At 45.7% G+C, this 13,732-nt stretch overlaps 1 protein-coding gene across 1 annotated transcript in view; it reads right to left on the bottom strand.

The window, feature by feature from the left end:
• LOC105685963 (homeobox protein dve-1) overlaps positions 1–13,732 on the bottom strand; it is a 32,832-nt gene that overhangs the window by 1,182 nt on the left and 17,918 nt on the right. Inside the window, exons 3-5 of the mRNA XM_048660405.1 lie at positions 3,211–3,353; positions 2,770–3,072; positions 49–582 (exon numbers count right to left, since the gene is read on the bottom strand). Coding sequence (XP_048516362.1) covers positions 49–582; positions 2,770–3,072; positions 3,211–3,353 — 980 coding nt within the window. The remainder of the gene's footprint in view (positions 1–48; positions 583–2,769; positions 3,073–3,210; positions 3,354–13,732) is intronic.

The following is a 13,732-nucleotide window of genomic DNA, read 5'->3' as shown; positions in this document are numbered from 1 at the left end:
GTTTTGTCTTGCCACCCTGCGCACTAGTTTAACCGGTTAATTAATTACCTGGTGCCTGGAATCGTCCTCTTCGTCGCTGCAGTCCTCGCTGACCATGCTGGCCCCCCGAGGGCTCAGACCCGGAGGACTGTATCCGTTGACGCTCCGGGTTTCGGCCCTTTTTTGAGCCGCCCTCGCATTTTTGAACCAGTAAACGACGTTGTTGACGTCCAGAGGTTTCCTCCCTCTCCGCGATTCGAGGGAGTTAAGCTCCGAGACGTAGTGTTGGATCTGCTGGCGCGATGGGTGTTGATTTTCACCGAACCATTTCTGCAAACGCGGTAGTTCCAGTTCAGGATCAAAACTGGTACGCATACGCGTTTTGTGAGAGTACGGCATCAACGACGGATGCGGCGGACCTATGGGACCCCCGGGACCCAGCGGACCGCTGTCAGGTTGAGGACTCTGGGGGTGGTGATTCGCGGAGGGCATCAGGGGGTTCAGACCCAAACCCAAATGCTGTTGCTGCAACCACGACTCGAAACTGCGTCTCGTTTCCTCCGATAGATCGTTGCCACCCCCGCACAACGAAGAAAGCGTCATCTGTAACGTGAAGAAACATTTGTTCTTTTTTATCGTCGGTTTTTTTCTTTTTTTATTAAATCGCACTCGCAACCCTCCGTTACGTGGACTCGCAACACTTAGTAGATGGTGACGATGATTTTTTCTTTATTTCGTTATTTCGTTATTTCGTTATTTCGTTTTTTTTCTATTTTTATAACGTGGGCGTCGTGAGAACACGGCATGCGTGTAACGTATGACGATTTGTTTGGCCGTTCGGTTGCGGTATGGAGATTATGGAAAAGTTTTTTATGTTAGAAAAATTTACACGTCTTATCTTGGCGATGATTTACAAGATAAATAAGAGCGAGGATCACTCAAGACGCATTTAACGAGGTAATCCTACAGGTTGGAAGCATTCTTTGCGCGATTTTACAACCTCTCCTTAATCACTCAAGACACTGACAGCTACCAGATTTCAGAAATCATTCCACAAACATTGTTACCAACGTACCGTTTAGACCTTCCATCCAGCTTATCTGAGACACGCGTTAAGCCTAGTATATATACTTATTTATTCCAGAAACTGACGCAAGAATCAGCTGATCCAAAAGACAGAATTGTAAATCACTCCGTGTAGAATCCAGTTTAAATATTTTCGCGGTATCTGCAGCCCGTTTACCTCAGTTGTATCAACAAATTAACAAATTAACTATCGCAGGGTTAAAGAAGGTGTAACTGGTTGAAGGTCGCGGAAGCGAAGGTTGCAACAATGATCCGTTATCATCAGCTATTAAAATCTCACGTATTCCTAGCGCCGCAAACCCTTTTCAGTCGATCGAGATCACCGAACGATCGTCGAGCGACGGAGGTAAGAATAGATAACGAAAAGAGAAGAGAAACTTCGTGCTTTTCAAACATCGAGAAATGTTTGATAATAATTATGTACTCGACGAAATTAGTTTCGAGCTTTATTTAAAACCTCCAAATTAGCTCTTTCCGTTCTTGGATCCCAGAAAAACAAGAATCGCGTCGTCACACGGTCAACCGTAACAATACATTGAAATTTTTGAAATCTTCTCGCAACTTATCACATGACGGAAGTTAAACATTAAACTACACGTGTGTGTAGACGTGAGATTATTTGGGTGGAACGTAAATTCGCGACAGTGTTATATCGACTACTTTATAATTTTATACGTACGTAAGGAAAGATACGCGAAACCCGTCTACCTATACGGCGGTTTCATCGATGAAATTTAAGCAGAGAATTTGTGCAGGGAAAATTGGTAATCATAGACTATGGTAAGCGGCATTAAAGACGGAAGGGGATGAGTTTCGTACTAGACGGTCTTCAAAGAGGTGCACTTAGATAATGCCCGACAACCCTACCGCCCTCAAGGGCCGTTTGATGAAGACTACGAGTTCGGCTAAGCAAAGGGTAATCCTATCATGCCGTGGCTCTCCACGTATACGCTGTAAGGCTACTACTGCAGGATTTTCCATCGGCAGGTTACACGTACGTCAGGCGATTCCGCGAGTTAATCAATTTTTTGTGATAACTTTCATCGAACGCGATACTTTTTTTTACAGATTTTTCCATGGTTACGAACGAACACCGTAGAGGGAATCGAAGACGGGGGAATTTTACCATAAATAAATAATAGGGGTAGGGGTACACTTTTGACTTTGCATCGGTGCGGTGGGGCATTTATTTAAAGAAAGGATTAGCAAACCGCGACTCAACGTCTCGAAAGATTACCTTGGTGGCTGTGCTCGGAGCAAAAGGTGGTCCAACCGGAGGACTTCTTAATGAGATTAGGCACGCCAGAAGAGAAACCGAGGCTCCGTACTCTCGCGACAAACGCACTCCGCTCTAGATTTACATTTTATACATTTTTAAGTGTATTAAGCACCCGTCTTACAACCGCGCTAACTTTAATCTTCTGACTGAGGGGTGGGGGGCGAAGCCTACATTCACCGTTGTTTCTCTTCTCGAATATGTACTCGCTAACGAGGTGCTACAGTTTCAATTAACTTTACGTTGCCCTTCAGAATTACACTTCGCTAATTCCTTCGCCGCAATCATCGCAGTCATTTACCATTGAAATATCATTCGTTCGAATTTCAATTAGGGAATAAAATTCGAACTAGACGATTCCGGGTTATCGGGAGTGGGGAATTCGATAAGATTCACGTTGGGAGAGGTGCGTCTGTAAATATTCTTACCTCGTCTAGGGGGCAGCCTGCGGACATGAGAAGCGCGTGACTATGCAGCAACAAGAGCCTGAGGAGTTTGCTCCTGACCTCGGCTGCCGGGCTTGGTGGAGGTGGGCGGGAACGATAGACTTGTATCCTGAGGGTAGCTACGGTGGTTAATTCGGCCAGAATATCGCCGACGGTTAGCAAGGGACCATCGGCAACCTTCTCCAAAGGTAGAGGTTTCCAATTTCTGATTACAATACTCCCACGAGCGCTGGGGGTCAGATCTGCGGGATAACCGAGTCTCACCAGAGCCGCTCCCACCAAATCCTGCACATTTTTTCAAATTTCATTTCATTTCTATTTTTTTTTTTTCTCAAAATAAGGTTGAGGTTTCAATAAAAAAGTAAGAAGAAAAAGTTAATAATCACAAAGGGTAGTTTTATAGGGGCATCTTATTTCGTGTACCTGGAACGCCGTTGCTGCTGGAATTATGACATACGAGTCCGTTTCAACCTGAGGACGTCGCCAATTCTCCCTTCCGCTTATCACGCGACTTTCAACTATGCTATGAATGGATTCCACTACGCAGTGGACTGGAAGACTTTTTCCTGCAAATGAAGAACCAAGTTTCGTTAGACATTTTATTAGATATAAATTTCATTGTCAGTCGAAACTAACGAACCGATCAGCGATTGGTTGAATGCAGAAAATATACATATAATACGTTTGTGAGCAGGTATTGTATACAGAGAGTTACACAGATTAAATTCATTATGCATCATCTAAATTTAGCAGTTCATTTCTCCCCAGGTTTACGTAGTACCTGTATAACACAATTGACGTTCGCCCCTCATAATTCCGACTTATCCATCCTGAATCTCACCCTCAAAGTTCGCCCCTCTCCCATTATAACTTCTATTGTTTCCCATGGTGATAAAACGCTCCGTAAACGAGGCGATTACAATTTGTTATTATCCACGATCATCCAGATAATATCTTTTTCCCTCGCGCGATATCGTTCCACGCGGATACCGTACGAAGAGCGAAATCCGTCACTCGTACCCGAACGACGGGTATCGCGCCGGGTGGTGCACCGAAGTAGGGATCGGAAATAAGTTTTCGAGAAGCGGGTCGCCGGTTCGGTCGGACACTCGAAAGACCCTCGAAGGAGCCGTATTTCTGATCCGAAAGACACACCGAGCGAGACTACGACGACTGTTGGGTGGGTGAGGCGGCCAGGGGGGCGAAAGGAAGGAAAAGGGGAGTCGAGGGGGTGGAAATCTAACCCCTTGCTAAGCATATGCAGATCCACTCATCTATCCGCATCCGGACGAAGAGACAATAGGTACCACCCGCGGAGTACAATGGTGGCGATCCTTGTTTAACTCCGGCTTAAGTCTTGACTCTATCCCTCTCCAGTATTTAATCCCAGACCTCTCTCCAAAACTAAGGGAATAGCAACCCTCTACAAAGAGCATTTCGAGCCACTTACGTCAAAAGCGTCTTACGTACGTACTGCGACGCGCGAACGACTACCGACTCTACCAGACCATCCATCCATCCATCCATCCATCTATCCATCCACCCATCCACCCATCCATCGACTGCAAGTAAATCGTCATCCTCTTCGCAAACGTACACATACGTATACAAAATCAAGGGCTACACGTTTCAGACTCCCCCCCCCCCCAATTTCCGAAAGGAATTCGCCGCGAAATACGGAAATTGACGCGCCCTACGCCCATTGAACCGTTACTCGCGAAATCTTTCAAATTTCTCCCTCTCCTTTGTCCCCCTGGTCATTTTCATAGGTGACGATCGATTGATTCGCGGCGTGGGTTTGCGGGGTTGATTTGCGCCGGATGACGGGGGTCATTCGTTAATCTCCTTAACGTGTAGCAAGTCCGGCGACCAAACTACTAAGACTTAACTAAGATGGCCAACAAAGGATGGGTACGTTGCAGGGACCATAATATTAGTTATTAATGCCTTAACTCCATCCAATATGCTGGATTTGGGCGTGCAGGTATAACGGTCTATACGTCCACGTATACTTACGTAGATACGTGTATATATACGCCTCCGAGTTTCGCATAGACTGACCGGTGGCTAGCTTAATCCAGGGATGTATAGTTTTCATTAAGGGGGCTGCCACTCTGGGGGTGCCTTTGTACCGGGATCAGCTGTTCGAGTTCGCAGCGTGCGCGTGGGGCGGGGGTTTGATTCCCGAACTATAATGTAAGCGTTGCTTATGCTGCTCAAATTCTACATAGCTACCTACGATACGATTATTTAATAAACTGCAGAATTGTACAATTCCCAAAGTGTTTCCTAATTGGTTTCTTATTGGCAGTGTACTATACATATAATATACATAACGGTATAACGTGGTTAATAACTGCAGTGTTTCCCGCTAATTGTTATCAGAAATTTTTACGCTAATTGTACACATCTTTTCTTTTTGTCATTCTTCGTTACTTTTTTTTTTTTTTTACACACGACTTCCATAGCCGTGCGCTGTTGGGGGGGAAGATCTTGACAATTCGACAACGGTGACGAGGTACTCGAACGAGTCCGACGAGTGGTTGGTTAGGATTTCTTAATTGAATTCTTTTTTTATTTTTTTGCTTTTTTTCTAGTGATAAGACACGCCGGACGTAGCCTGTTCTTTTTTTTTTCTAACAAAAAAAAAAAAAAAAAAAAAACAATCTTGCCGAAAAGTGGTAGGCTTAGACCGGGCAACGTTTTATCGCGGTACAACCGGATGAAAAAACGAGGAGAAAAAAGTTCGCATCGATAGCGAATTTGACTTCTGTCGGGTGTATTACGGTTGACGAGAAAGGGAGGGAATTCGAACCCCCGTAAGAAGGGTAGATATACGCGCGCCGAAAGAAGGGATGAAGAAAGAAGAAACGAGGAATGGGGGGGCGGGGGGGTGGGGGATAGCGGGCGGTTTTCGGACGACAATCACAGCGGTGCCGGCGATATACCTACACAGATGTACTTTGATGCTGTAAGAGCAATTTAATCTTTAACCGCGCGTAACTGCAAAGACATTTCTCATTTCTGGTCGAGGCGACTCTATCTAACTTTTACATCTCGCGTAGTTGTCGCGCTTTTCTCCTATCTACAAGAATTTCTGAGAGACGGAAGCTTCGTCCCGGTACTTCTTTGACAGGCGTCGTCCGAAGATAAACTCTCCCCAGTGAAAAGACAACCCCTGCCACGTTACAGATAGCGAAGAGGATGTACTCTTGTACCGCGGGTCCTTTTTTTTTTTTTACGTCCCAATTCCGATGAATTTTATAAAGCGAACGTCGAGGATCGCCCGATGACCCGCGCGCGGTCCGAGTCAATTTTTTGAAAAATTTCAAAAATTTTCAAATCTATGAAAATTCAAAAAATGGTAAAATCCAATCTTTCGTCACGGTGCAAGGATATTATCGTAAGTTCCCATCCCTCGAAAGCAGAGAAGCCAGTTTGGAAGTTTGCAAATTAAATCGTCGAGATATTTGACAAAATATTTTAGAAAAACGACTGCCGAAAAGATGTATCCCACCAAAAAAATTCATCAAGGTAGAAAGACCGGACAATCGCTTTCCAAATTATTATCCTCCAGATCCAAAAGCTCGGATTTTCAAAGGAAGTTTAATTTTCAGCGGCGTATAATTTTCGGGATTTTAACGACGCACGACGCTCTCTGTTGCGCGTAATCTCTCCTCCCTACTTGATCAAGGAGATTGGTCACGATCGCGGGAAGCGTAGAGAATTTAGCACGAGTAAGATCCCTCGTAGGTATCACTAACAATAAAAGTAGAAGAATTCCGATTGCGGGTCTAATCGGGCGTAGTGTGAATTCTTTAACAATTAGTAACCCAGCCAGAAGTCGAGATACCTACCTGATAAAAAGTTGGAGCAGCATATTTTCGTTAAGCACCCTTCGCACCCCAACCCGCGGTCTTACCAGCTGATAAATGCGGTCCCGCCACATTTCTCGCTATCTGACTTGCGGTTAAATAAAAACCTATTGCAATAGTATGCGATGCGCTTCAGCGGACGCAAGAAGAAGCGAGGGCGTATACATTACGTACACACACGTACAACCGACGTGTACGCACTAGAGCCTATTTCACTCCACGCGGCTCCGTACGTTTCAATTTATCGAGCTTAATTTCTGCTCTCGTTTTGGACAACGAACAACGATGCAGGATCGAAAAGTGAAAACGGAGTTCAGCCGTTGCGTGAACTTTTCAAAACTTCAAACCCCGATGCGCTATACACGGAGGGCAACCCCCCCTCCCCTCCCCCCCCCCGGATATCTACCCGGCTTCAACGACCGAACTACGTACGACGTATACCGATACGTACGGCTACTCTACATAACATCACCGTCGTATTTACGGAGCCTTATTAACGATTCCTTACGTACGGCAGATACGCGATGCAAAACAACCGAAGGACAAGCTGAATATAAGGCAAGTAGGCGCGAGGGATTTTAGTCGTAAGGTTTCTTCTTCTTAGTAATCCTGTAATCCAAGCCTACTTTGCCTAGCGTGTCTCTCTTAAGGTTGTGTACCGTTGTGCACATGGGTCAGCACTACCGATCCAGGTTGGGCGAGGTATGGCTGCCATCGTATCTTCCGTCCGCAGGGACGGTGGCGCCCGACTCTCCCTCGTTACCTTCGTATTTGAACGATGAAATTTTCTTCTTCCCCCAAATCCTAGCCTCCCGTATCATCGCCGATTGTTTTACCGCTTGCGATATATGTATAAATTTCGTTTGTAATTCTTCTTGTAATTACTTGGAATTTCTTCGTAACAAAGTAATGTCACGATCGGATCAAAGAAAGCCCTTCGCTTCGCGTGTTATGTAAATATCTGAGAAATAGGGTGGAAAAAAAGAAGAAGAAGAAGAAGAAGAAAAGTACAACCGGATGACAAGTCGGTTGAACGTGTGCAGTTCGCGTGTGTTATTACCGAGGTGGGCGTACGTCGTTTTTGCGGAATTTTTCGAGATACCGTCATCGTCGGTGGAGAGGTGCGCCATGTGCACCGAAATTTTCGCTAGCCTCGCCTCGAATAATGGTATTTTTTCTTGGTATCGTTGTTGAAAACGTGATCTGCGCGGCGAACGCGGCCTATTTCACACAATAGATCTCCACTAAAGCGAGTAGGAAAGTGTGGGTGTTTTAGTATCTCAGGCTGATCCGGCGGATGCAGGCCTTTGCTGCAGATAAGGCGTCAACTCTTTCGAACTCTTTATCTTCACGCCCCTCCACAGGCCTTCTTTTCCGTTCCGCTTCCCCCGCATCCCACGGCACCCGGTCCAGTGCTTTCCTCTCATTAGCGGGCGTTAGATATCTCGCTGTGACTCTGATATTTATTTACTCGAGGACTTGGAGAAACTTTCCACCCAAGGCTCGACTCCGCAGGCTCTCGCCTCGCGTACACTCTCCCTCCCGGTGGTTACTCTACGTGTCGTTACGTATCATCGACTTACTCGGTGATCGACCAGACGCCGATTAAACGTACGCCGTATTCACCGAAATTTTTTCATCCACCGGACGCGATGACCGGACGATCGATTGCCTAGCGAGGCGAAATGAATTCTCGCCTCGGCGCGGGATTAAAAATGGAATTCGGTCGGAACGTGTATCGGACGGATATTCGTATCCTTCCGGGTTTACGCGATAAGTGTACGTACGTACCGAGCGTAACGTACGATGTGTGTATGTACGCGTAATTATTTATTTGTAATTGCATTGTTTCACGTAAATATGCCTGCCGATGCACATCGTGTGACGAGGGATAGCGTGATCTGTTATAAATACTCCGCGCGGCAGCGGCTATAACGCTTGGGATTTGGAAGGTTTCGTCGCGTGGCTGGTGATCTTGTAAGCTAGAAAGGTTATCTCATTATCCTATCTATGCTTTTGCTTACTTATACGGCCACTGGAAAGCTTGAACTGCACGCGAGCACATCCGGCGTAAATCGTGTATCTAGGTATATTACCGGCGCGCGTGTAGTCGCACGTGCGCAGAAAATTTATCGGATAAACGAAAAAAATTTTGAAATAATTTGACATTTTTCCATTCATTTCCGACAAAAAGGAGGGAAGAAATAAAATGGACGAAAAATTTCGGTGTACCTACACGATACGGACGTATACGTGTGATTATGTACGGTATAATGCGCGGTACGGTTTTGAAGGTAGAAGGAAGAGTTAAAACTTAGGCTAAGATGCTTAGGAAGTAAGCCCTTATACAAGGTGGAGAATAAGACAGGGATGCTGTGCTGCATAGGGTTGACGTTTCGAAGCATGGCATGAACCGGTAAATGTAGGTGGCGGGTGTCTGCTACTTGGCGCGATCGGTGTATATAGCCGTAGTTTCCTTTTCTTACTTCCCCTCCTTTCTTGTTTCCTTCCTTCCTTCCTTCCTTCCTTCCTTCCTCCCCTCTTTTAACCATCGCCAAACGTACCTTACACACCCCCCTCCCCCCCCCCCCCCCCTACCCCGCCGGGGTGGCGCGGCAGCGCCGGCATCAGCGAGAAGAGGAGAGCTCTATGTGTGGAAGATTAAAATTACTTTGCCAAACTATGGGGGAATGTCTCGTAAATTTCTCGGCTAAGGAGCTTATTTTGGATTTTCGGTAACGAGTTGTTCTAAGCGCTAACTCATCGAAAGGCGGTGAGGTTTAGGCTTCGTCAGTTTTAGGTCGAGTGCACCGCGTAGCGAACCCGTGGTATATTTTCCGGGGGGCCGATACGGCGTCGCCCGCCGTACATGTTTTTCTCCGTCGTCATCCCACCGCGAAATCTTCGAGACGTGTACAAGTTTATCCTCGCGGTAAAAACTTGCCGAGGGATTGGAAAACCCCCTCCGCGAAACTTGAAACTGCCGCGAACGCGCGCGAGAATTCGACGTACGTCGGCGGGTGTATCGTGGGTTTGGAAATAAAATAAGGGATGAAACGCACGTGGTTCGCACCACGCGTTATCATTACAACCCGGCGATATCCCTGTACAGTTATAAGAAGATGGAACTCGCGGTGTATTAAGATACGGGCTAACGGGGTGAAGAAGAACGAAGCGCGGGGGATGCGCGGGCGGCTCTAATCCTCAGAAGGAAGATGGCTGATCCTTCCGGCGACCAGAGTTCTGTAGGATGACGTAGTAATCCCGAGGAAGGGAGCCTCAGCCTCAGCCTCAGCCACAGCCTCGGTCTTGTGGCCTAAGCCGTTTGGGTTTGCATATACACCAAATCCCCGGTTTTAGCAGCGCTGACCCCTAGCCGTCTAGGGATACGCTCGGCTTAGACGCTGCACCAGTTACTCTCCTCTCGGCTCTTATTCCACTTCCTCCACCCTCGCCGTACCCCGCAGCGCGACTTTCTCAGCCTTGTCCGATCGCTATCCGATAAGATGCGCGATCCCCGTGTATTATATCGAATCGGAAAATAGTTCGGTGAACAATTTCAACCGGTTCGATGAGAGGGAAAACGATGAAAACTGAAGAAGTTCAAATATTCTCGAAGAAGACACTAACGGATCGTTGATGTTTTTTTCTCCTCGGGTCAATCACTTTTCCATTTCATCCGACTGCGTAGATTCGGCGAATGTTTTAATCTGCGCTATGAATAATCGATATCGCAATCGGAGTTTTACTCTTCAGGGTAGTCGAGGAGGAAGGGGGGGTTCGGATATCCTCGGTTGGAGGGATATTTTTTATAAAGCAAATGACGTAAATCAGCTTTACGAAGATTTGGGACCTACTATAAGCGACCTTGAGATTTACCGAGGCGGGTCCTCTGACTCTTTTTAGGGTCGGACTGTGTGCAGGACTTTCCGTCATTTTTACAACGTCGGCATTTTGGTAACAGCGTTAAAGCACGTAATCTTTAGGGGCTGACGAGGAAAGGGGAAGGAGTAGGGAAGGGGGGGGGGGGTTAAAGGGCTCCTTAGCGGAGATCTTAGGCAAATCCAGCGTGAAATCGCATCAGGGGCACAGCATCCCCTTACCAAAACCACCACTTACTCCTACCATCCTTATATACAGCTGCAACCTTTACCTCGCAGCTCCTTCTCTACGCGCCCGCGGGATATTATTTTTTCATCCCCCTCCTCTCCTCTGGCGCGGTTCTCTCTTTTTTTCTCCATCTCCTCTACCTTCTCGCCGCAGTTGATGGAAAAATTATTCTCTCTAACATCTGTTAATTACCAATTATTCCCAAGAACGACTCGTGCGAGCTTAGGGGGTATCTCGATACTTCGGAATTCCGAGTAAGATAAAGAATCTTGTTTCCAGGAATAAAATGATCGATGTTCGAATATTTACATAATTTGTTATAAATATTTGTACAGCAAAGAGCGAAGCGTTGATATATCCCTGGATGGGTGCAAAATCTTTAGCTATACTCGCGTGTTGAGGGAATGAAAAGTCTGTCCTAGGGTCAGTCGAGGGCTTACACCCTAACAAGATTAGCTTAAGACTTAAGACGGCCTATGCTCGTGCATACTCTGGGATTACGTCTTATGTATTCAGCATTCATCGATATATAGATGCTATATATACCACCCTATAGCCACACGACTACTTCCTGTAATACCGGCAAACATTACTGGAAAAAGATCGTGCGGAACCGGCGGAAGCGAATCGGTACGATATTTTTCAGTTTCGAGAATTTTTTTTCGTACTCATTTTTTTCCAGCCATATCATCGTTCGACTCAACACCTGTAGATTGCATTCTATATCACGTGGATGCTCACAACGTAATCACCTGTAATTGGAAGCGCTGAGTTGTGACACGTACGTTCGTTCGAGATTATTGACCCCGGCTTTATGCAGATTTCAAGCTACGGAAATTTGAAAGAATTTTTCCAGCGATGTGGGCGAAAGAGAAATTCATATCGCGAATCAATGAGAGAGCAATCCGGTGACTAATCTCATTACGTACCCGAGTTGTACGTGCTTTTAAAATGATTGGTAAATCTTCAGTGTTTTCGCGAAACCAACGTCGATCGTCCCCGAGAAGAAGTTCGAATACAATACCTGGAGGACGAAGGTTCGATTCGAATTATTCGATCGTCGTTCGTTCAATTGATTAATGGTTAATCAACTACACCGTAGGTACGTTTAATTGGATGAGGTTCGCGTCACCTTCTCGCGGCAGAGAAGGATGATGTTTTGGAATACAATTGTAGGAAACCGAAATTCTCTGCCGAGGCGCGTGGTAGTTAAGTATCCGTAACGTCATAATACGAGAAGTAGAAGAATCAGAAGTGAGAGATGGGAGTATTATCTTATCTTCCGCCGCTCCGAAGAGTATAAAGATACAACAGCTTTACAGTTTTAATGCCTTTTGTCGCGGTTTGATTAAGAGTCGTTTCTCCAAGTGAGTTAGTTCCACTCTCTCACTTACTTCCACTCTCGCATACATGTATATACGTATACATATTTATTACGTATACATATATACACTTATTTCTTACTGTCTTTTTCCCTTCTCAATTATGCCAGAGTTTTCTGTCCTTAGCGGTAATAATTCTGACCCGCGCGCGCGATGCAGCGCAACAGGGGCAGCGACTAACCAGCGGCAGAACGACGACCACGAGATACCGAGCTTTGAGTAATTGTCGGCTTAAGCCTGTCAGATTGTCAGAAGCTAGTCGGGCGGTGGTGCGGTACGCCCGGCGGACTGGATGGGCCGGGTGCCTCCGTGGACCAAAAATCGAGATAACGTCCGTTCTATAGGCGAAACAGATAATGGACTATTTAGCCGGAGCTCTTGGAAAACTGACACGCTGACACGCGAAGGAAACAACACTTCTCTCCGCGCTATATACTTTCCCTTTATTCCCACACGACCCTGATGCTGCACGATCTTGATCGGCTTCGGGGAGCTACGCGAATTCGCCCCCCTCCCCTCCCGCGACGGTTTAAAAACTTTATTATACGTAAACCAACCAACCTTATACATTTTATCGTTGGACGAGGGGCGCGTTCGGCGACGACCTTAAAATTAATTATCTTTTCGCCGAGCGGAGAATCATCTCATTTTCCCTTTTCGCACGAATATTTTGAATGAATCGTTGTACTAGTTTTGACCTTGCTTTGAAGGGACGACGAAACAATGGAGTTACAATTATATACTGGAATACATAGACAGTAAACAGAGTTGGGAAGTCTCGAAAAATTTGTCCTCGTCTTTTTGTTTCATAGTTTCATTGCGGAGGAGATGAAAGCTGAGGCAGGTTAACAAATCCTATTAAAAAACATGTATACATGAATACGACGTGTACGTATATGCCTCTGAAACGTCTACGTGTATCGTAAATATATATGAAATATTTATGTTGGTGAGAGAGTGAGAGGAAAATGATAAATTTATTCCTGTACCAAATTAGCAACCTACGTACCTCGTGGTACATGTATATAACTTACATAAAGACGAGCTTAAGGCTGTCTTTATATTTTCATTTAAGAGCCTTAGAGCATCAAGCCATTGGTTAGCATTATGTATGCACAATAGAAGACAGCAACGGGGCTTCCTTCATTACCCGGTTAATAATTAAAAATCAAGACGTACCCACTGCTGTGATTAAGAATCTCGGTTCGGTCATTCCGTACGAAGCCCCTGCGTACCGAATTCGAGCTAGACGTACATCGAGTCTCGATCGGCGCTTCCCTCCTTACATTTCTAAAATGTTCGAAGCTTCGCGATAACCTGCGCTTCGCTTTTTCGTCGTTTCAACTTTTTTTTTCTTTTTTTTAAAAAAAAAAAACGTCCTTCCGCACCGAACAACCGACGGAATAAACAAACTAATGAATGAATTATCAAATTAGAACGGATACTAAATAACGATGAAAAATACGGGATTATAATGAATTCTGTATCGGGCGCCGCGATGCATATACCTAATGCATTTCTACATACAAAATGGTGCGCGGACGTGTATTGAATCATTTGCAAGATCTGTTGCATCGC

This window comes from Athalia rosae, chromosome 1 (genome assembly GCF_917208135.1).
Source record: "Athalia rosae chromosome 1, iyAthRosa1.1, whole genome shotgun sequence".
Classification (NCBI taxonomy): Eukaryota; Metazoa; Arthropoda; class Insecta; order Hymenoptera; family Athaliidae; genus Athalia; species Athalia rosae.
Note: the sequence above shows the minus strand (reverse complement) of the source record. Positions and strands in the feature narration are given on the sequence as shown.